The 23,349-nt window shown below is 38.7% G+C and overlaps 1 protein-coding gene across 1 annotated transcript; it reads right to left on the bottom strand.

Moving 5' to 3' along the window:
- Nucleotides 1-210: 210 nt before the first annotated feature.
- DZANK1 (double zinc ribbon and ankyrin repeat domains 1) lies at nucleotides 211-23,311 on the bottom strand (the record flags this gene model as incomplete). Its single annotated transcript, XM_081997491.1, has 20 exons — nucleotides 211-376; nucleotides 631-705; nucleotides 1,132-1,259; nucleotides 1,824-1,904; nucleotides 2,983-3,071; nucleotides 4,275-4,371; nucleotides 5,307-5,381; nucleotides 7,477-7,580; nucleotides 10,961-11,189; nucleotides 11,467-11,631; nucleotides 12,667-12,789; nucleotides 14,732-14,824; nucleotides 17,098-17,211; nucleotides 18,173-18,290; nucleotides 18,962-19,047; nucleotides 19,604-19,728; nucleotides 20,489-20,585; nucleotides 20,955-21,072; nucleotides 22,391-22,511; nucleotides 23,203-23,311. The coding sequence occupies 20 exons, from the start codon at nucleotides 23,309-23,311 to the stop codon at nucleotides 211-213; spliced, it is 2,313 nt and encodes a 770-aa protein (XP_081853617.1).
- Nucleotides 23,312-23,349: the final 38 nt, after the last annotated feature.

Genomic DNA, 23,349 nt, shown 5'->3' with positions numbered 1-23,349 from the left:
ATCTTGCAGAACAGAGCACAGATGGTGAAGAATTGTGCTCTGAACTGCTGGGAAGGAATTGGGGAATCTTGTACAAAATAGTTGGCTGCTACAGGGCCTGAATTGAGTGTACAGAGTTGTGAAGCCTGCAGACAGAACTGCATGCATGCGGTTAGGTACTCCCAAACCTGGAGAACCTCCAGCTCCATCTTGGGGAAAAGGCGGTTGCAGTCACACACTGACAAGACCAATGTTCCTGGGTTTCGTAAGTTTGTCCAACATTCCCTGTTCAAGCTTACTTGTGAACAATGAAATAACTTCATTATTTCCAGCTGTAACAGCCAAATCATATGCCGATTGCCCTTTTGCATTCTTCTTTTTTATGCTTGCATTGCAGCTGTAAATAAAGAACAGATTGTTTTAAGCTATTTAAATTCATTTCAAGTTACTGGAATTAGTGAAATGGCTTGTAGGTAAATGTTGATGCAGAGTAACTTCAGAATTTCTGGATGCCTCCTGCAGGGGTACAACTGTGAGATAAGAGTGCTGAGCCTCGACCAGGCTCTGGCCCTTCAGTATTGCCAACTAGATCTGTGCAAGTAGGCTGTGCGCAGCCTGTAGCTGAGCTAGAGGCCCAGGTGCAGTACTTACCGTAACAGGACTCGGATGCACTCCTCTCCCTCCAATCCAAGCAGAACTGCCTCATGGAGAGCAGTGTTGTTGTGCCTGCGTAGGAGGAATGAGCAATGTACTTACTACCTAAGACAACTGTCCTGGTACATGGAGAAATGATCTAGCAAATTAAATGAAGGAAAATGAATAGGAAAATATAAAATACACTAGGAGTTGTGGTGATTTTTTTTTTATCGTACTAAGTTGAAGTGAATGGAGAAAGGAGTTGAATAGAACAGCAGCTTTCCTAACAGAAATTATTGAGAAATCTTCAAAGCTGGCACCTGAAAGAACGGCTGTGAATACTGTTATCTTTGCTCAGTTGCAGGTTGTTCTTTTTCTTAAATTTGGCTTTGAAAGTAGCTCCTTGACCACCGATTTGTGGAGGAGTGGGAGGTTAATCCTCTCTAAAATTGGAGTACAAGTGCTTTTTTTGTAAAAGTTCAAAAAACCTGAGGCAGAGAATCAGTTCTTACTTACATCCCTGACTGCTGGTCAATGTCAGCACCTTTCTGCACAAGAAGGGAGATGGCTTCCACGTGCTTATTAAGGACAGCAACTGTGAGAGCAGGTCGGTCTTCGTCACTGATGCAGTTTGGGTCAGCTCCCTAGAATGCACAGGAGAGGGAAGGTGAGCTGTTAAAGCCATGAAGATTCTTTGGCTTCCACCTTGCTTTAATATTATGCCAATTTAAGTTCACAAACGGGCTTTGTGCTTAAGACAAAGAAATGTTCAAATTGTGTGGTATTGTTTCTTCAGGTGTCTGCTGAAAATCTTTGTTGTCTCCTAGTTTAAAACCGGAGTAAATGTGTGTAACAAGGGCAGTCAAACTAGATCCTACAGTCAGCATGCACCTTACTATGCAGCAAAAAGGTAGAAGTTATGCTTGCTTTTGCTACACAGAGTACCTAAACTATAAAATTAATATATTTTTCTTTCTATATGGCCTTGACAAACCCAGAGGAGAATGTCTTACACACTGGCCAAAACAGAAATTTGGGGAGAACATATATAAATGTAAAATAGGCTGTTTCTTTTCTAAAATGCACTTTCAATGTGAAGACAGTTGTATTGCAAGGATGGTGCCTTCTAAGCATACAAATGAAGTCGCATACCAGGCAGTAACTGGTCAAAGAGTTGGAAAGGGAAACTTCAGCCAGCAATAACTTACTTCACTGAGAAATTGTTCTACCAAGATGATTCTTCCTTTCCCATTTGGACCCAGTTCATCCAGTAGTTGTCTGGACTCTGGCTGTGGAAACACAGAAAACAGCCAGTATCAGGTGTCTGGATAACCCAGGCTAATATCTCACTACTGAGGTCTTAATTCAGCAAATGTGTCTGCAACTGATTAGCTTTATATCAGTGCACCTCTCCAGGGCTGTATGAAGATCTGTTCATTGCAGTAAACATGGGTGCAAGTTCTTTGCTATGGAATTAAAGTTTGAAGCTTTCAGAACTTGTGGAGGTATTTTATTTAGGAAATTAATATGTTTTGCCTTGCCAAAGTTTGTTAACTAAATCTTGAAACAAACCAACCAACTGCAAAACCTTCTCCTTTTATTTCTTTTCACCTTTCCACCTCCTTCCTCTCCCCTTTTGAAAGCCCAGTCACTTGACCAAGAATTTTTATCTCTGGACTCATATCACAAAGCTCTGTATCTTCCACCTTCCACCTGTTGAGTTGGCGAAGTGATCCAAGCTGAGATTAATGCATGTTTCCCTTTTGAAGTTTTCCACGCTATTACTGGTGATCCATTTAGTAGGCAGTGCTTCCAGTATATTTCGCTAGCGGAAATAAAGCCTTGCTTCTTGCATTAAGCTAGCCCTCAGTTGTGCTGATATCTCAGCTTTATGGAAAAATTGAGTTGACTTAAAAGCTTGTTGTGTAGATCACAGTCTGACTGCGCAAACAGTAGTTCTAGCACAGCCAAGTGTATGCCCTATGCAGTCAAACCAGGTAGTAACGGTCAAGGGAAGATGCTAATCCTTCCATCTGATCTTGCTTCTGAGAAAAAGGTGTAACAAAATCAGTTTGCAACAGTCTTTAGGCCTAATGCTGTGTCAGTAAAACAGAGTGGGTCCAAAAATGAGAGCAAAATCTAATTAAGCTCTTAGTAGGAACAAAGTTTAGTTATTTCCAGTTCTGTAATAAATGTCAGCTACCAATTTTCAGGTTGGACATTTGTCCCCTTTCCTCCCTGTGCCACCCTGTCATTCTCCCCCTGCCAGTCAGTGTTAAAAGCTTTCTATTTTTACCGTTGGATGCCCTCCTTCGTGTTAGTGCTGCTCTACAGGTAGTTTTTCCTGTACTGTCAGAAGATACGTACGGGGAGCTTATCTTCTTTTTCTGTAAGTGTTCTTGACTTTGTTCTCTTTATTTTGCCTCTTGAATGGAAAAGATTATTATCATCTTTGCCTACCAGAAAAGGAAACAAGTGTTAATTCAAAGCAAAGTCAGTATCCTAACAAGAATTTGGGGGAGAGATCTGGAAATAATTTATCCACAAAAATATTTTATTTTGTGTTTATATGAAAGCAATATTTGTCAGTTTTCTACAAGAGAAAGTGATGAAATATTTGTTGCAGATCAGACTGGTTTTAACAAAAGGTTTACACTCAGGCAGACTTAAAAACTTACTATTTTGAAATAAAGATTCAATGAAATGTGGAATTTGGGGGGTTAGTCTTTTTTTAACTAGCTGTAGCTATTCAACAGGCTTGAATCAGATTCATGAATTGTTTTGACCAAAGACCTTACAATTTTTCAGTACTGTTTAGCTCCCAAATACTTAAGAACAACACTAGAGGACCTTGAAAAGATATTTGTGTCCATTATTTTTAAGTGATGTAATCTACCAGTGTGGAGAAGGGTTGATAAGCAAATTATGCAGCATGTGGGAACCCTTTGAGCTGGTGCTACTAGAGTGCCTGGGATCATGGTCACATTATTGGCACTTTAGAAAACCAGGTCCTAGTGCTGTGGCTTCCACTCGCTAAGTCTCAGATTGGAAGCGCAAACTGGCCAGAACTTATACATTAATTGAAGTATGTCAAATGATACCACAGAAATTCTGAATTCTAATGCTGACTTTACAAACAGCTGATTTAATGAAAAGTCCAATATGAGATGCCTGAAATGCCGAGCTGTTACTGACACCAATGGGAGATGCAAGTGAAGCAGCTCTGAAAACTAAGTCTAGAACTAATGTATTTCATAATTTCTCATCTTTGCCAAATGTGCCAAAGTTGAAGTCCCTGGCACAGCTCAGAAGTAGAGATAATATTGACATTTATGGCTCCTATTGGAAAAGAATATGCTAAGTATGAGAAGCTTTATCACTAGAATAAAAACATTGCTATGAGCTGTGGCTGCAGTTTACTGGCCTCTCTGGCTGTCCTCTAGGGATGACATATTCCCATGACTTTGTGACAGTCTGTGCTTTGCTTAAATCTCAACTCAGCCACATTTTGAGACTTAAAGATCTACTTAAGTAGTTGCAGAATGTACCAATATATTAGTTTGCCTGTCTCAGTGTCTAACCTTCCAAGTGCTACTTCCATGTTATTGACTACTATGTTTATGGTCTACCATAAAGACAGGGGGAAAAAAAAACCTCACCAAAACTAGTCTGACTGCCATCCTGTCCACCTCTGACTTCTGTCACAGTATTCAGGTAATGACTGCTGAACTTCACTGGTTTATTAGCATGAATATCCTGTAAAACCATCAAATTAAGGCAGTTAATTAGATATAGCATGTAATGCTGTTATAATCTTAGTAGCATGACACAGTGGTGTTGCATATGAAAAAATATATAGGCTTTTAATATCGGTCTCAAATTAGCACAAGTCAAATTATTATCTGTAATTACAGATAATTACAAAACAATGTAGCATTTTTTTCTAAACCTTGTGTTAGGTATTTGTTTTGATTTAAAAAAAGAAAAAAATGACACAACCTCACTTAATGAAATGAAGATTCTCATCCAAATGAAAGTGTCTCTACGACTTGAGAGATCTGGTTAACTCCTCTCTTGTGAAATGATGTGATACACCTTTTCAGGCACCACTTGGCAAGGTAAGCTTTCAAAGATTCTGCACGAGAGATACAGTCTGAATTTTGGATCTTTGAAATGATAGATTTTCATCTTTGGAAAGCTGGAAAAGAGTATGTGCGTGGTTTTTGGAACATAGTAATTCTGGAGGTAGGGATTTTGAGTGTTTGAATACAGATAACAGGAGCTCTGGCAAACGTTATCTCCAAACTATTGAAAATCATTAAGCTTGTTTCTTAAGAGCACAATGTGCAGACTGAAGAAAAGGGGGCTCTAAGATCAAGAGCTAAGGGGTGCTAGGATGATCAAACAGCATCAGCTGAAAGAAGAATGTTAATATTAATAGCAAACTAATGAAATGCAAGCTGATAGCAACATAACCATGAAGTCTGGCTTAATCAGGTAAAGATACCTGTTCAGCCAGCTCCAACAGAAAAAGAGTAAGATTCCTTTCTCTGAAGTGATGAGTGAACACCCTCTGAACAAAAGAATTTCTTGTTTAGACCTGAATTTAAAATATATCAGTGTTACATGTACTGGTCTAGCAACAGCTTTAGACCAGCTGCCTAACAACAGGCCTCATCACCCAAACTGACCTTGTTAATAGCAAGAGCGTAATTCAGTGTAATAGTGACTTCATAGTCACCTTCATGGATGGTAGCAGAATTAATCTAGAGGGAAAGAGGAACCATTAGTATCTCTTACAAAAAGTACACAGAAATAGTTTTAGGAATAAGTCTTGTCGTTGATGTTTATTATGGAGTCAATACACAAAATCACACATGTGGCTTTTGCCTACTTGTGATATTGTACCGACATTTCCCATCTAACTGAGCAAGGGGCAGGTGGTATTTTGAGTAACTGGAAATATCAGAATGACTGAAATTCCAAATGAATCCAAAAGATATAATAATGCCACAGTTCATGAAAGTTCAGTCATTCTCCACCCAGATGTTGCAGCTGCGTGAAAGTCTGTGTTGTCCTTAGCGCTCCCTACTCCAGGAGAACTGGTTGCTGCTTTAGCTGTACCAGCCTGTAGAAGCACAGTAAAACATGGGCAACTTTCTATATTAATTCATTGAGACAGCAGTGCTGGCAGGAAGGCTATTGAAGTTATACATAAATAAGTGCATGGGGGATTATAAAGAAGTGAAGGGAAGCTTAGGTTATATTGCAGCAGGTTGAGAATTTTGAGGTAAGGTCGATTATATTTCTAATCCACATGAAAACTGAAAAAGCAGCATTAAACCCAGATAGTTGGCATCTACTTTGAATCACTTCTGTTACTTTTGGGGCCAGTGGTTTCAAGACAATAGGATGACAAAAGGCCAAGAAGCAGCAGGAATAGTCCTCTCTAGGCAATTTAATATTTTTCAGGCATATCCTTTTGAATCCTCTAGTAAAGGAAACAAGCTGCAGTGGACCTATACTTCATCTCCATCAAGCAGGTGTCTTTTCTATTTATACTTGTACTACAGCTTCTGAACATACTGGTGCACCCAATAGGTCTCAGTGGATATAGAATTCAGATGCAAAGTATCTGATGGAGTGTCATACCTCCCAAAAGTGTAATCCGCCAAATGACAATTACATTTCTGACCACCAGTGTTCACAAACTTTTCTGTATTTGTTTCTATGTGCTAAAATTGGGGGTTTTTTTGACTGGTGTGTCACATCAGTAAGGACAGGCTAAGAAATAGTGAGCTTGAACTGTAACAAGGGAGACTCAGGTCAGACACTGGCAAAAAGCTTCCCAGTAAACATGCCAGTTCAAGGAGTACCTAGCCCTACTTCTGCTGGCATCCCACTTCCAGCTGCTGACGGCCAGCCTACTTTTGTATTTGCACCGATGCCCTTTTTTTCCCCTCAGAGCTATTTTTAGCCTGGATCGGTCTCTGATCCAGTCCACAGGACACTGCCACAGGCGTGCTGGCAGCACCTAAGCAGCAGTATGAGGTGGTGCAACTCCTTAACCCAGAAGGGCTGCCAAAGAAAGCAATACAGTACTGCAGCTGAACAGCAAGGATAATTGAGCGCAGAAATGGACTGCCTGGGGCAATTGTGAAATCTCCATTGTTGGTGAGTTTGAAAAGCTTCAAGACAAACATCTGTCAGGAACAGTTTAGGCAGAGTTGATCCTCTCTCAGGACAGGGACCAAATAATCTCTCAGCCATATCAGCCCTATCTTCTAGGACTCTTTAGGAAGAACCTCCAACTTCCACCTTCTTTAATAATTTTAATGCTGTTTGGTGACATCCTGAAAACTACATCTCCAGTATGAAAAACAATATTCTGTTCCTACAATACTGGTATAGTGTACACTAGAAGTAGACTATATAGCCAAAGAGAATTGCTGCTATCTGCTAGTATAATCCAACCTGGAGCAGAGGCAAGCATATCCTTACATCCCACTTCTAGCAGGCCTTACTTAACTGACCAACTACACCGATGTCAGTGATGTCATCTTTTTCTTGATTGCCTGCTGTGAGACACTATAAAAGCAGCTGAGCAAGGGCTTTCTGGCTCCTATTGCTTCTCTTATAGCTGTGAGGTGAGAGAATAGAAAATGCCATAGGAAACAAAGCAGAAAAAAATCTTTAGTAAAAGACTGAGCAAAAAATGGAACAACAAAACAAATTACACACACAAACAGGCCAAGGTATAAAGAAAAGGGAGACATTTATTTTTCCACTGTTTATCTAGCAGCCACAATAATCTTTTCATGAGGCTGCATAGGAAGATATTACTCATAAGCCCCTTCCTACCTTTCCCATTCGAGGCTCTCCAATCAGTGCTCTGAATTCAAGGTTGTTTTGAGCATAGCTTCTAAGGTGAGCGCAGACATGATCCAGCTGTTTTCTCCAGTAACCTGATCAGAGAGAGTTAAGCAGGAGAAAAATCCCTGAAATTGTGATTAAAATTTCTTCTACTCATGTGATGGAAGATTTAAAAGATAGCATATTTTCAATGAGACAAAAAAAAATTCAATTTTTCTTTAGAAAATTAATCTGATCAAGAAAATGAGAGACAAGTTATACCCTAACAAAAGGTGAAATACTGTCTTATCTATAGGTTACAATTCATTCTTAGGGCACCTCTATTCAAAACAAAATCATGTCTTGGCATTGTTCTTTGGAATGAAAACTGGCCCCGTGTGAAGGAGAATCTTACACTATGGCCAGATCATTAAAAAAAAAGTACAATATTAAAACTAAACAATTGTGCATTACTGAAGTAATTTTTAGTTGATTTGCGATCACTGACAGGTAACAATAAGCCAAATCTGAAAACTGTAGACATAGAAACTCAACCTATCCAGCATTCTGGTGTGTGTAAATTATTCCCCAAATAAGTGCCTTTCAATTATATATGGGAGAGCATATTAAAAGCTTAAGCATTCCTACTCTTTTGCCTGTTGGAATCTCTGGGAGAGTCTCAGCATTCCTTTATGCTGGTACAGGGCATGAAACATGAGGGGCTGAATGCACCTGGATTCAAAACTCATCTTTTTGCAGCTCCTGTCCAGTATTTATGAAGCAGTGTTCTATTTTCATCAGAGAAAGAAACAAAAGGACTCATTCTCATTCTGAAGTGATTGTTATCAGGATCTGGCTAATTTTATTTTTGAGCATACTTATGGAAAGTACAGAGTATGATTTATTTTGTTGTAAATAAATTGTGTAGGCTTGGTAACCTCGTTTAACGTATACAATGAAGTTGCTCTGACCTTATCCTTCCCTTCATGTTAAGTGATGCTCAAAACAGTGAAAAGAAGCCAAGTCAGAAGAAAAGTGCTGCTCTCTGACATTTGGAAGGGAAGGCAAGTGCACAAGCATTTTTGTGCTTGGAGGACTCTTCCAGGATCGGACTAGTAGAAACTATAACAAACTAAAACAGCAAGTCTTGTTTGTTAGGCAGCTTTAAAGGAATATAAAAAGAAGGATGCACAGAGCAACATAAATTGTTCCTTGCCATGGTCTCACATGCAAAAACTAATATAAATTGAAAATAGTAATTAAAAAATTGAAGCCAGGCTAGTACTTGGTGAGTGATCCTTCGAGAGAAGTCAGTATTATTTGCAATAAACTAGCCTAGGTCCCTAGATTTTATTTAAAAAAATCCGTATGGCCAGGAACACACTCTTGCATGTTTGATGTTTTATTACATCTGAAAGGGCTTTTGGCATCGCTGATGGAATACTTGAATTCATGCTGTCAATAGTTGATTACACCTGATTTACTGTTTGTTACTGGTAGAAGAGGGGAGGCTTCTTTGTAAAGTTTACCTGGTAAATTACTTACTTGGCTCCTGTTTAAAACAGACTGAAAATACAGCAAAAAAAGGAAATACAGTACACATCAGAGGGCTAGTGTTTTGGTACTGCTGTTATTTGCCCCTGTCCTAACTGTTTTTTTTTTTTAATCTTCACAAAGGAAAAGAAGGTTAGTTAATGGCTGATATGGTCAAGAAATAAAAATAAATAAATGACACTTATTTAATCACTTGTGTTTAAAAACTTTAATATCAAATGTCTGATACTATTTGAACTGAAAAAAAAAGGGACATATTTGGCATATATGAACAGGAATTTCCAGGGTGATAGTGTATGGTCTTGTTGATACATGTAGTTTCAAGCCATATATATAGCTCAGCATCAAGGAGAGGGAACAGCATGAAAGACCTGACTGTAATAGACACTTATTGATTTATAGGATGAATGTGTTCCTCAGTCCTTGGCAGGGTCTAAAGGAGACTATGTTAAACAGCGCCAACTTCAACAAAGTTTCCTCTGCTAAATGGGTAAAAATTAACATAGTTCAAAAGCAGTTCTGAATTTCTTCCTAACCTTTCCCAGGGAAAGGAGTTCTTGCTCACAAGTCAAGATAGAGATATATCAATATTCAGTGTTACATTTTTTTTTTTCCTCTCAGCACTATGACTGGCCAATCCTTTATTATCTCTGACTAAATTAAGCTCCCTGACATGTTGAGTCAAGTGTTGTATTTCCTACAGGGATGTCTAAGAAAATGTGCCACATTTCAGAGCAAGGGAGTAGGAAAACAGATTTCCCTGGTGATAATTTTAAAAATAAAAGCACATCATCTGGACGTTTATACACAGAGACAAAACAGGAATTTCTAACATTCATTAACAACTTTTCTACCCAATAGATAAATAATTCTGATAACAGTCTGAGGGGTTGACCCTCTGATTGTAGAAAAGAGCTAGAGATGGGAAAGCAGATCAAAAAAAGTAACTGCTCCTCCAACCATGGTTTGATGCTGTAGTGATTTAAAATTAACTTATTCTCTGGACTACACAGCTGGACTGCCCTGTGAGATTAAAGACAGTTTTGCAAACTGGGTCATTTATTAGGTCCCTAATTAATACTGATGGACTGTCTTCAAGGGTTTGGGATCCAGAAAGCTGAAGTTGAAGTTTTCCCAGGATAGTAAAAGCAAAATCTCTAAAAATTGCAAACTTTTTAATGACAATAAAGTCAAGTGATTCCACAAAGAACTAAGTGACCAAACCAGGGAATCTGAGAGAGTCTTCTGCAGTACTGACACAGTAGCCTGTGCATGGACAATCTCTGCAACGAGCGATGTAGACGTATCGATACCATTGTAGAGCTGGAAGATGGGACCTACAAGAGCTCTCAAGGTTTCTACCAACCCTGTTTTTTGTAATCCTGTTAAGAATCCCTTTCTCTACTTCAGTTTCCTTTGCTTCCAAAACTTCTATAATTTATTCCACAACAGCACCCCAAAAAGTTCCTCACGTAGACAAGCCTCATCATATTTTTCAAGAGCTGCGATTCCCTGTGTCCCAGAGTTTTGTTTAATAGTCCCACCAGGTGCTATCACAGTTCTAACTGAACTTCTCATTGCGGGGGTGGTGAACGTGCTGGGAGGTGGGGTAGTTGTTTGATGGTTTCCAACTAAAATATAGGACACCTGGCCCTGATATTGTAGGATCTGTGGAAATCAAACTACTAGCAAATTAGTAAGGCTGCACAGGGGTCGGTAACCATAATTTTGATATTGCTGACAGGCTTTCCTTCAGCTATTGATGGAGATCAGTGATCTGAATTCTAAGGCACTGGATTTACAAGTGACTGGTGGGACAACAGACTTGTAAAGATGTAAAGCAGTGTCCTACTGATGGCACATTGCATAGACTTTTCAAGAAAAAGCAAAGTCATACATTGTAGCTTTCTTTAGAAAACATAAAATCAAAACTCCTAACCTTTTCCAGGACTAATGGCTGTCAGGAGAGGTTTATGATCACTCATCTTTTCCAGCTTTTCTTTTTGTGAAATCAGCTCAAGCTCCTTCTTTTCCAACAGTTTGCTAGATGGGTAAAAAAGTCCAATGGTTTGGGTTCCTTTATCTTCTCCTTCTTTTAGTTCTGCCTTTGATCTGGCCAAGGAAATTGGAAGAGGCTGCCAGGCAACTTGAGCTTGAAATTGTTTAGCCTATGGGGAGCGGAGGGGAAGGAAAAGTGTAAGTAACACAATTAGATATAATTAAATGGCTTACAAGCAGAAATCAACTAGAACAGTATACAAAATTGTAAAGGAATGAAAAAAATAGCAGGAATAATCTTTAACAATTCTTTATTTTAATTACCAGTCTGTAACAATGAACCAACTTATCACAAATATTCAAGTAAAATTTGTGCCGATCTATACCCACAGCAGATTAGCCTTCCAGCTCTGTTCAAGCCTGACTTTGTAATACTGTGTGTCTTACCTCAGAAAACCCCAGTGAGCCCCCAGCACCCATGAGACTGCCATTCCGAGAACCCACCTTTGATGGGGGCTCCAGGTAAACACCGCAGGACCCACAGAATCGAGCATATGGACGGTTGCTTGTACCACACTTGAAACAAGTAAAGTAGGATGGAGGAGGTCCAGGCTGAAAGTTGAATGAAACACTTGTCACTACAGAAACATATGATGCATGGTTCAGGAAAGATAAAAGCAGTGACGTGAATCAAAAGGAAGTAAAGTAGCACTACCTAAAGCTCTTAGATTAGAAATATCAACCAGGATACCAGACTGCTAACACACTGGCAGAGGCAAGACAGTAAATCTTCAGCTATGTCAGCACTGTGCTACAGAGGCAAACATTTTTCCAGACAGATCTAGCACTTTGGTATGTTATTTATTTAGCATATACTTTCAAAAATATTTCTTTTCTTTGGCAAAGCCCTGTCATTACTAGTGTGCACTCTGATATTGAATATTGACTGCAATTCTTTCCTGTTCAATTCTAACACTACCCCCACCACAAGTTCCCTGGTACAGTACAGGACCAATGGCTATGTATGCTTATAGGGGAGTGTTTAAAATTTTATGTAGACTCAGCTCACAGAAAAAAAAAAAATCTCCCCAAGTGTGATCTTCGCTTGAAACACTATACTTAAAATAAATGACAGAGGAAATTGTTTACACTGATTGTACCATGCAAAAGCTCTACTGAGCAGCAGTTAAGAGAAAGTACTGGTCTTCAGTGAAGTTAATGAGGCCTTCAGCCAAAAATACCGCATGCATCATCTCATTTCTGGTGATGATCATAGCCCAGAGTAGATATGGGAAAACTTGCATTAGGTTAGCCTATACTTTAACCTCTGATGGATACTTACTTACTTTGGCAGAGTACACAGCTACACAGCTGTTGCATCTCATCTGATGCAATGAGCTGATGGTCATTGACCTATGGTAATTTGTTTACATCTCTAAGCCCTTAAGTCGCTGACTGACATGGGGTCAGGATGTCATCTTAGCCTTTAATTTTTCTTTATATTATCCTATGTGCTCTAAGAAAGTATTTTGATAATAATAAGCTATGTACTAACTGACAAGAGTTTTGCAAAGATAAGTTTGGAATTGCTGCAGGTCACAGATGAGTAAAAACAGATTTGTCAATACAAACACCGAGAGCACATGCCTTGGCTCCACACCAGTCGCAGAAACGGGCATCACATTGGCTAACACGATTGCATTTTAAGCATGAAACTGTCGTCTTTTGCTGGCTGGGACAAGGTGGGGGGGTGTCTCCTCCAAACATGGGCTAATAAAATGAAAAAAACATTAGGGAGAAAATACTTCTTATGAAGAAAAGTTCACAAGCTAAATAAGGTGAAAGAGGAAAGCAATCTACTTTGGTCACATAAAGCAATATTCAGCCTAAAAGAATTATTTCAACTTAGAATAAGCAACAGACTGACTTGGATCTAACCTGTAATTTTTTTCATTCCAAAACCACAATAAAATGTGTCATTAATTAATTTTTAAATATTTTTAGCAGAACTGAGTGGGGGAAAAAAAATCCTTATTAATTGTGTCCTTTTACACTGATTATTTATTAATATGGCCCCATATATAAGTACACTTGAAGTTAAGAGGGAGGTTTCTCTGATGATAAACTTACATTTTCAAATCCAGAACTCAACAGCTATTTTTCTTTGTAGTAGTATGGCAGGGACAGTGTGTTCAGACAATGAGTTTTCTCTCAGTTTGATATTTGCTACATAAACTTTTTTTTGCACTCTTTTACTTCATACAAGTTATATCTTACCTAGCTTTCCTACTACAATTAACTTACATGGGTATGCAAAAGAAAACAGATTTTTCAGCTGAAATTTCTAGAGATTGATTATAGATCCTAGTTTGGGCAGACAAATAGGGCTTAAAATGATTTGTTAGGTTTTGCCTCAGAGATTATGCAGTTTATTTTCTTTGCAAGTCAGAAACATGGATAAGGAACATAACCTGAGGAAAATTATTTTGATTACAGGCACAACAACAGCAAGTAAGCAAACACGAAATAGCCCCATTTTCATCTGTGGCCTGCACTGCAATTTGAATGATGTAACTTAGGGGTTCGTTTGGAAGGTAAAATTTACAAGAGCACAAGTCTAAACATGTTCTAAATCTAAATTATTTAATAATCTTTAACAGTAATATCATCATTATTACCTATTATTAATTATTCAAGATTTAGTATTGTTATCACTAATTATTCAGTAAAAATTCTAATTAATATTAACAATAATTCAGTAAGCATTTAATTTTCTCTCTTAGCTACTACAGGTCTCACCATTCAAGTCATATGCCTAGCTACATATGCAGCTACATATTAATATCTACATTCAGCGAAGCAGTTAAACGTATGTTTATCTTAAGTAAGTACATATTCCTACTGAAATTCACTTTTAAAAGACACCTCAGTGGCTGTACAAGAGACCTTTGCCTCCAGCTACTGACAGTTTTAGAACTCAGGATGTTGCCAATATAATTAGAGGATTTTAACTTGCACATCATTATCCTTCTCTTGTTTCTGTATTTATCACAACCTGGAGAAGTGGAATGTACCATAAAGTTTTCATACAAGACTTTTCTTAAATGGAAGTAAAATTCTTCTAAGGAACCAAATGAGCAAGCTAACTGGGGAGTTGAAACAGACAGCAATTTTTGGGGGAACATTTACTGTTCCTTTTCTCATCTCTCTGCAGTCACAGCCAAATACAATGATAGTAGCTGCATGCACATAGGGGAAGCAGCAAACTGAGATAAGAAAAATAATGTGAAAGAATATTTTATTTTCACAGGATAATTGAAAACAATGAGAATGATCTTCGTGATGTATATACCCAAGTTTTCTATTGTGATTGAAAATTATCTGAACACAAACAAGACTCCCTTGGAGCTGTGACTACCCATTTTCTAAAAGCCTTCTGAGCTTTCACAACAGCATTTGTAATCCTGACCTCCACAGGAGAAACTTGAAGGTATATGATATGCTCCCTTGAAGTGTATACGATACACTTATGTTTAGCTGAAGATTTGTCATGGAGCATCTGTGGGAGTCCTGGGCTTGAATATGGCATGGGAGAGGTATTCTCTGCCTTTATGACATAGGGACACAGGGATATGACTTCAGTTTTCCAAAGAAAAAGAATGTTATGCTTTGATTTGATAAACTCTAGTGTGATTGATGCAAGAAGCCTTACCGTCTGTATTTCAGGCAGTTTGCTTTCACAAGTCACACAGTGTTTATGGTGAAGAGGATTTCCTGTGCCACACACCTGACAAATTACTTTACCCTTTTAAAGAGAGAAAGAATGTATTTCACATGGTATATTGAAAACAGCAACAATAATAAGAAGAGGATTTGATCTTACAAAGTGCTGTGGTTATTCAGCCCTGCAGATAGAAGCAATCCTTCAAGTCTGTGCTATGGGCTTCAGATTTTAGTTAGGCCATATTGCCTGGTCATCACAAATCTACATATCTCGGAGACAATTTTTTTTAAACTATGGTACAGTTCCCTCAAGAGATCCAGCATCAATACCTCCAGATCTTTTTATGTATTAGTGTCAGTTTCCTTAGTCACTGCACTCACACAAAACAGGTAGTCCAGTATCTGCAAGGAAAATTAATAATAACATACCATGGGCATGCCTGAAAAGATTTTAGCACGGTCACTATCAACAAGTGAGTTTCCACCAGGGCTAAAAATAACAAGTCTGATATTTTGATTGTTGGCACCAATTAGTTCATGTTTGTCTTTGAACCTATGTGAAGGTCATCACAAAACATTAAATTTGGGCCAATGTCTATAATGTACTTTGACATCAAGCTGATAACTGACTCAGATTATGAATCTCCTTTGTCATCTGATAGTCTTCAGTCAATAGTTTCCTTTCAGCATCCTTCTCTTTCCAAAAATATCCCTTGCAATTATCACAGAACCACAGAATGGCTGAGGCTGGAAGGGACCTCTGGAGGTCCAACCCCGCCCTGCTCAAGCAGGGCCACCCAGACCAGGTTGCCCAGGACCATGTCCAAATGTCTTCTGAATATCTCCAATGATGGAGACTCCACAACCTTTCTAGGCAACCTGTGCCAGTGCTCAGTCACCCTCACAGTGAAAAAGTGTTTCCTGATGTTCAGAGGGAACCTCCTGTTTTCAGTTTGTGCCCATTGCCTCTGGTTCTGGCACTGGGCACCACTGAAAAGAGCCTGGCTCTGTCTTCTTTACACCCTCCCTTCAGATATTTATATACATTGATGAGATTCCCCCAAGCTTTCTCTAAACAATCCCAGCTCTCTCAGTCTTTCCTCCAGATGCTCGACTTCCTTAATCATGTTAGCAGGTCTTTGTTGGGCTCTCTCTAGTATGTCCATGTCTCTCTTATACTGGGGAGCCCAGAACTGAACACTGTACTCCAGATACAGCCTCACTAGTGCTGAGTAGAGGGGAAGGATCACCTCCCTTTACCTGCTGGCACCAGACTTCCTAAGTGCAGCCCAGGGTATCATTAGACTTTTTCAGGTAGATCCCTGAAGAGGCCAAAGCCCACTCTCCTAAAGTCCAGGGCCATGATCTTGCTTTTTGCCCCTGCTCCTTCCTCTCAGGGTCCTGAACTCCACCATCTCATGGTCATTGCAGCCAAGGCTGTCTGACTTTCATACCCCCAAGAAGCCCTTCCTTCTCTGTAAGTATGACACCCAGCAGAGCACCCTTCCTCAGTGGCTCCTCTACCACTTGTATCAAGCAGTCATCATCAATGCTTTCCAGGAACCTCTGAATTGCTTACGCCCTGCTGTGTTGTTCCTCCAGCAGATATCGGGGTGCTTAAAGTCCCCCATGGGGACCAGGACCTGCAAATGTGGCTCTACTTCTAGCTGTCTGTAGGCCTCATCCACTGGTTCTTCCTGGTCAGGTGGTCTACAGCAAGACATCCACTACAATGTCACCCGTACAGTCATGGGAGCCATCCCTCCACATCTCTGTGGTCCCATCGAGATCACAGCCCTGCAACTGCACACAGATCTCTAATTCCTTGAGTTTACTTCCCATACTGCTTGTGCTAGTGTACGGGCACTTCAGAGAGGCACCCCAGCCTCTAGTTAAGACCACCAGCACTTTTGGATCACTGATCAAGACTGCGGTCTAATGTTTTGGGCATATACCCACTGCCGCAGTCCTGCCAGCTCATCTATGCTAAGCACTTAAAATCAAATGAGGTAAGCGTAGTAACAAGGACATATTTAATAAAATTCAAATGCTTAGTAATGCTAAGACTGTAAATCATATAACCACAGAATATCTCTCTACTGAACAAAAGTGCATGCATTCCTGTCATTCAGACTGCTACATCATGTGCTCTTCAGCATGCCATCCTGAGCTTATGTGGTTTACCTTTAATGATTATTTCTATTCAAGGAGTTTTTAATCCTACTAACTCTTAAAGCTGTGATAAAATAATTACACAAACCCACATTGGATCAAAATATTTGTAATGAAGTAATCTGTTAGAAAAATGCATGCCAGGAGGTAAGTTGCTCTTTTGTTACATTTATTCTCAAGTACCTTTATGCAGTTGTTGGGTTGGGGCTGCAGCTGAGGAGCTATTGGCAACTCACATACAATGCAAGTGGGTGTATTCATTGGCACAAGATGTCTACATTCAAGACATGGTGCCATCTGAAGAAAAAGCCACATCACAGCATGTTAAGGACCATAATGAGATCATCAAGGTTATCATGACATTTTCAATATTTTCCTGGTTAGAGTGTACATCAGCAGTAAAGTCACTGGAAACATAGCAACTGACAGCAACAGATGCTGATATTAATCCTTAAAGAACAAAGGCTGTTGAGAAAATATGAAGACAACTGGAAAGAGAATGCTTCACTGACTACTAAAAATAAGCCAGAAAGGTACTGACTAAGTTAATTTTCAGTAATTTTAAAATGGTACTATAAAATGTGTGCAGGTAGTTCAAATCCTCCTAATTATGAACCTAACCTAAAGAGGTGGTGAATGTTCTCAGTCATCACTTGAAACTACAGCATTGCCCCAGACAAGACAACTTTCTGATGATACAGGAAAAAAAAAAACAAACTTGTTAGATCCGGTTATTATCTCTTGGGAAGAGCTTAGAGAAGATAGTTACAGGCAACATTAAAAACTCGGTGCTCTTACATATGCCCACACATGCCACCGTTTAAGGCTTCAGGCATACTAGTTGGATCTTCTATAGCTATGACATAGGCACTAGTTACTAAATAACTGCACTAGTTAACACTGGAATAAGATGCACATGCAGGTCCTGAAGATGCAATGGTTGTTGTTGCAGGATGAGGAGGAATCTGAATTTGGCGATGTTTACTGGCATGAGTGAATAAAACACAATTTATTTTTTCATTGCTATCCTTATCAAAATATATGGCGCTTGAGCCAATCTATGGTTAATTTTGCCCATCATTTAAGAATTGCATCAGGTCCACTGCTAAACGTATCGAACAAAATAAAACAATCAGAACAGAGCTTCCCAAAAGAATGTGTGACAAAATAATGGTTTTGCCAGCATTGAATGTGTAATTTGCTGAGGAAGTTGGTTTCTCCAAAGAGAATTTGTTGATTATTATGATGTTTTGCTGACCTGCGCTCCTTCAGGGGGTGGGAAGCGACGTACTGGCACAGGTGGAATAGGAGATCCACATTCCTGACAGAAATGAGCCAAGGGGTCAGACAGGCGAGGTGCAGAACAATGTGCACATCTGAAAAGAAGAGCAAACTGGCTGAGCTTTTTTGGTATTGTACTGCTGCATAATAATGATTAATCTGGAACCTGTGTGATTTCTCAGTTGTGGCTTCCAAGATACAGTGGTCCACCAGACCATGCCCAGTGTCCATGACATGAGGTTCTGAACTCTAAACAGCTTTGCAAGGTAGAAAGCTCTGTGGCTGCTATGGAGTTTCATACTTTCTTCCTCACCATGTGAGGTAAAAAAACCTCCTGACACACAATCTGTATCAGGCCTCACTGCTGCAACATGGGGAACCACTGATGTGGATCACATAACCCTTTCAATATTAATAAGCACCAATGTTCTGTGGGACTACTCCAGACAGCAGTTTTAACCTACCACAGAGGGCTGTACTCTAATTTGAAAAGACAGCTTCTCCTCTGATCCTACAGCTGTTAGGAATTTTTTTTAAAGGATGATAAGATAGTTGATAACTGTGTATGGTGAGATGTAAATAAAACTATATGTAAGATAAAAAATTTTCAAAGCCCTACCTAGCTCACATTCTCCAGTTATGAGCCAGTGTCTGTCTTTGCTTTCCTTGATTTTATAGAGCCCCACAGTATTATCAGCTTGGTTGCAAAAAGCAATTGCTCAGTTACTTTCCAAGGACAAATACTTTAAAAGGAGAAGTCACTTACTTGAGGAAATCTGTTTCCCTCTGGATTCTTGCCACCTGTGTGCTTGCTAAGCTTTTCTGGATAGTGACTGCAGAAGAACTAACAAACTGAAATAAAGGTAATTCTTTAGCCCGAGTAAACGAGTATTTGCAAAATGCACATAACACAATCAGCTAAAGATGTTATTTGAGACAAACTGCACTGAAATGCACTGCTTTAAGGAATATCTACTACACTTGATTCCCCCATTAGCTGCATTAAGTACCTACAGTTTCTTCCAATAAAAAAAAATCAATGTCTTGCTATTTACTTCCAAGACAGTTAATGAATATCAAGTTTTAAATATAACTTGCCAACCTATAGCAATAGTAACTTGTTAGTTGCAGATTAAGTAATGTATTAGAAGACAATTAGTAGGAATGCAGGCATTGTTTATTTGATTTGCCTGGTTTTATCCTTACTGATAACTGTGTACTGCTTTGGGCATTCCTATCCCAGTGTGTCTTCACCAGTAAATTTAAATTAGTACTGTATAATACAGCTAAAGGCATTAATTGCTGAGAGATTAGATAAGAATGATCACAAATCTTCGCATCTTTATTTTTTTAGAGCTCAGTTCTGATGACAGCCTTTTACAGTTTTCCTCAACATCCCTTTGCTTACCTGTAATGACTCTATTGGTAGTGCTGAGGTGGATTCCTCTCTGTACTCTGTTGTTTCCAAATGACTGCCAAGGAGCTGTGGTCCTTGCAGGGACCTGTGAGCAGTCTTTCTTTCTGTTTCCAAGTCTAAAATTACAATCCTGTTTTGCCACCGTCATTCACTTCATGCAGTTAACATGTATCTTAATGTGAATATTACATACTCTCACTTCAAATTCTAATAGCTAAGCATATTTTAAAATGTATTTGACATCAAGATTTTGGGTTCAAATAAACTGCATGGAATTACAGGAAATTAAACTAGAGGAAACCTCATTCCTCTCTGAAAGAGCTTACTTTTGTATTTTTCTCTATTTATGGTTTTCTTCCTTCCTTGCATGCTCAAAAAATCCCCATCTCCTAAGGCTAAATTAGTGAGTAAACATAAATATGATTCCCTGCTCTTAAACAGTCCCATTGCTATTACTATGGAATAACAGGCTTCATCTATAGAGAAAACCTGGGTCAAGCTTTCATTTCTGTTTTGTGTACTTATTTTGGAATCTTACTGCAAGCAAACATCAGTAAAGAACTCCATAAAGGATTTGCAATCCCATCAATTTAACAGCATTTTCCGGCACAAATATAGACTGTGCCTTGTTACGTTGCTCAAAAAAGAATTACTTTTTATTATGCTTTAAGAGGTACTGTGATATGTACGGAAGTTAATTAATTTTTGTTCTCTTTTTGCAGTGTTGAGCAATCGAAATTGGAATTCCCACAGGATATTCTGACTTCTGAGATGGTTTTGAAATTACCCATATTTTACCAATGATATAAGAGGAAAACCTTACATTGCCTAAGCTAAGACAGAAGTCTATTTCAGTCTTATGAAGTAATACTACACCTTGAAAATCTTGGAGTGCTTCACTCCAGGCAGGCTTGATTTCCACATTCAGTCCATTATTCTTTGGTTTTGTAGTAAATATCCCACCTTCCACCTCCTAAAAAGTAATTCCATTTGAATTCCAAATGAAGTTTTTGGTTTTGCTCTAATCCTCTCTTGCTATAGTTATTTGTTATGATTTTAAAAGTACATGCTTATTTTGAATGCAAGCATTTTAAAATCTTAAATGATAAATGTATTTTAAAAATATTTGACTAGAACTGGTAATGAAAAGACCAGTGAAGAAGAAGAATAAAATTGTCTCCTCGAAATTTTAGTATCACACAAAGGACTAAGACAGCAAAGATGGGCAAACAGAGGTAATAAAATATATAAAAAGTATAGGCAATCAAGGTTTAATCTCTAAGAAATACCATATATACAACATTTTATATTCAGACAAGGAGTTAAATTTGCTAAAACTTGCCTGTGTGGCGAAGTCTTTTAGGAAATTCTTGTCATTGTCTTCAAGAGAGAAGGGGATGTTTGGTTTCTTGTACTCTACCAGAAACACCTTTGTTACAACTGTACTCTCCCTGCAGTCCCTGAAAATCAGTGTTCATAAAGCTATATACATGCGACAAACCCATGTGCAGCAAAAAGTTACTCACTGATGAACATGGCTCATTTGCTCAAAGCGTGCTAGTCATTATTTCAGTTAGCAAGTATAATCCTGGGAAATACTCTCAGTCACTAATGCCTTGTTTTGTTCTTTTTAAAATTTATTTTCAGTTTAAAACATGCATAGTAAGAAGTTACCAATAAAATATATGAATATTTTAAGCCCTCAGCATCTTTTACATGTAAAACTCTTCATACTCCTGTATCTGCTTTCTGGGGTAACTACTGTTTGCCACCATTGCAGAAAATAGAGGAGAGCAAGACTTTTCTTCCATTCATAATACCACATTCATTTTCCCAGTCAAGCAGAAGGTAGCATCCTATTAATTTGATATAACAGCTGTCATGCTCTACCATTTATTAAATTACAGCAGTAACATTAATGACCAAACTGCCCATTTAGGATTTACTGTCATTCTAGAGCATCTATTTATCCACCTGAAAATGTCTGAATAAAAACATACTGGAAACGAGTATTAATCCAGGCAGCGATATCAGAAAATACACATAGGCCTGGGTTTGTGTTGTTATATTCACTTGCAGACACAACCAAAGGCTACCTGCAAGTGCTAATAGTGGGGAACAGCAAGCACAAATCCCCAGCTGAAGTGGAAATTTCTGCTCCATTAGAAATAAAAGATAATATAACAGGGTACAGGTAGAGAATGCATGTGTCCTCTCTTTGTCTCTACACATGAAGTTAGTTTGAAGAAAGTCAGTGCCTGTGCAGCAAAATCCAGTTTTCTTTCGATGTATTTTACTTTACCTTTGTACTAACGTTGTACTTAAGCTGTGAGGTTTAGCATTCTGTGGTCCCTTGGGAGAAACTAAGCAGATTCTCGGGAAAACCAACTTCTGTGAAACTGATGAATCACTGGATGACCCCAGAAAACACCATACTAGTTCCTCTGGCATTTTTTATGATCATACGCAAAAGGATGAGCTCTAAGTATTTTATTAGTTTCTCACTCACAGCCTCTACGGATCATTGGCCTATATGCACAGCCCAGGAGGTAAGCATCTGAGAGATAATCCTTCCGCACAAACACTTAATGGGTAAAAAGTGTTATGAGAAAGTGAACTCAATGCAACCCATGAAGATCACTTAGATTGCAAACTGGCTGGGGAAAGGGGCGTCTCTCATTTGTGAGGTATGGTGTGCTTTAAACAGCTTGGCTCCAAGCCGTGACCGGGATGTCTGTCCCTTGTCAAAATATGACTGAAATAAAACAGGATACTTACTTTGTAACCGCCAATGCCTTGACCATTATTCTCCCAACTGGTAATATGATAGGACCCTTATACTTAAAAGTGTTATACTCTCCATAGCCAGGTTTCCTAATGAGTTCCGGTTTACTTCCATCTAAAGTGTAATAAATTGAGACCTCAGGTGTATCTGAAAGACAGAGAGAAAGTAATTAGCCAAACTGTATCCAACCTGTGAAAAACAAGCTCTGCACTTCAAAGCACTCACTACTGTGGTTGACTTTTCTCACATAAACAAAATAAAGCAGTTCGATAAATGACCATTTGCAACAAGAACTGTTTCTCTCCTGAAAAATTAGTTGCTCAACTAATGCAATTTCACTATAAGCAATATTTCTCTTCATAAAGTAGCTCTGCAATGGTTTTGTATGAAAACATTGCAACCGCTTGTCCATTCAGATGACAGAAAAGATATTTTTTCCCATGGTGAAAGTTAGCATTTTAAACATTGTAAGGAAAAACTTGGGGGTGAGCCTGGCACATGATACTTTCAAGCACTGGTTTTGCAGTCAAAGCGAAATGCAACAGCCTAAGACCTTGATCTTGGAAGCAGTTAGGACTGCTAACCTATATGAAATAACTCATGTCAATAATATTGTTTGAATGCATAAAATTAAGTGCAAGTATACTTGGTGTATCAAAATGTGTTGTTTAATTTTCTAAGTTCTTTAAGGAAGTGAGCGCTAATAAAAATCATAATTAAATGCAAACAAAAGTATAGAGGCTAAAAGTTTCAAATGAACACATAAGAAAAGGCTTTACATAAGAGCCAAAGCTTTTATTCATACCTGATTTTATTTCTACAAGAGTATTTGTGTCTATTTCATGTTTAGCCTTCCCTGGAAGAGGGATTCGAAGTGGTATGACCTGAGGAACTGAGACAGAGCCAGCTGTCATTTTTCTCAGCAGTGATCTTTAAAAAAGAAAAACAAAAA

This window comes from Phaethon aethereus, assembly GCF_964289735.1.
Source record: "Phaethon aethereus genome assembly, chromosome: 3".
NCBI classification, from domain to species: Eukaryota; Metazoa; Chordata; class Aves; order Phaethontiformes; family Phaethontidae; genus Phaethon; species Phaethon aethereus.
Note: the sequence above shows the minus strand (reverse complement) of the source record. Positions and strands in the feature narration are given on the sequence as shown.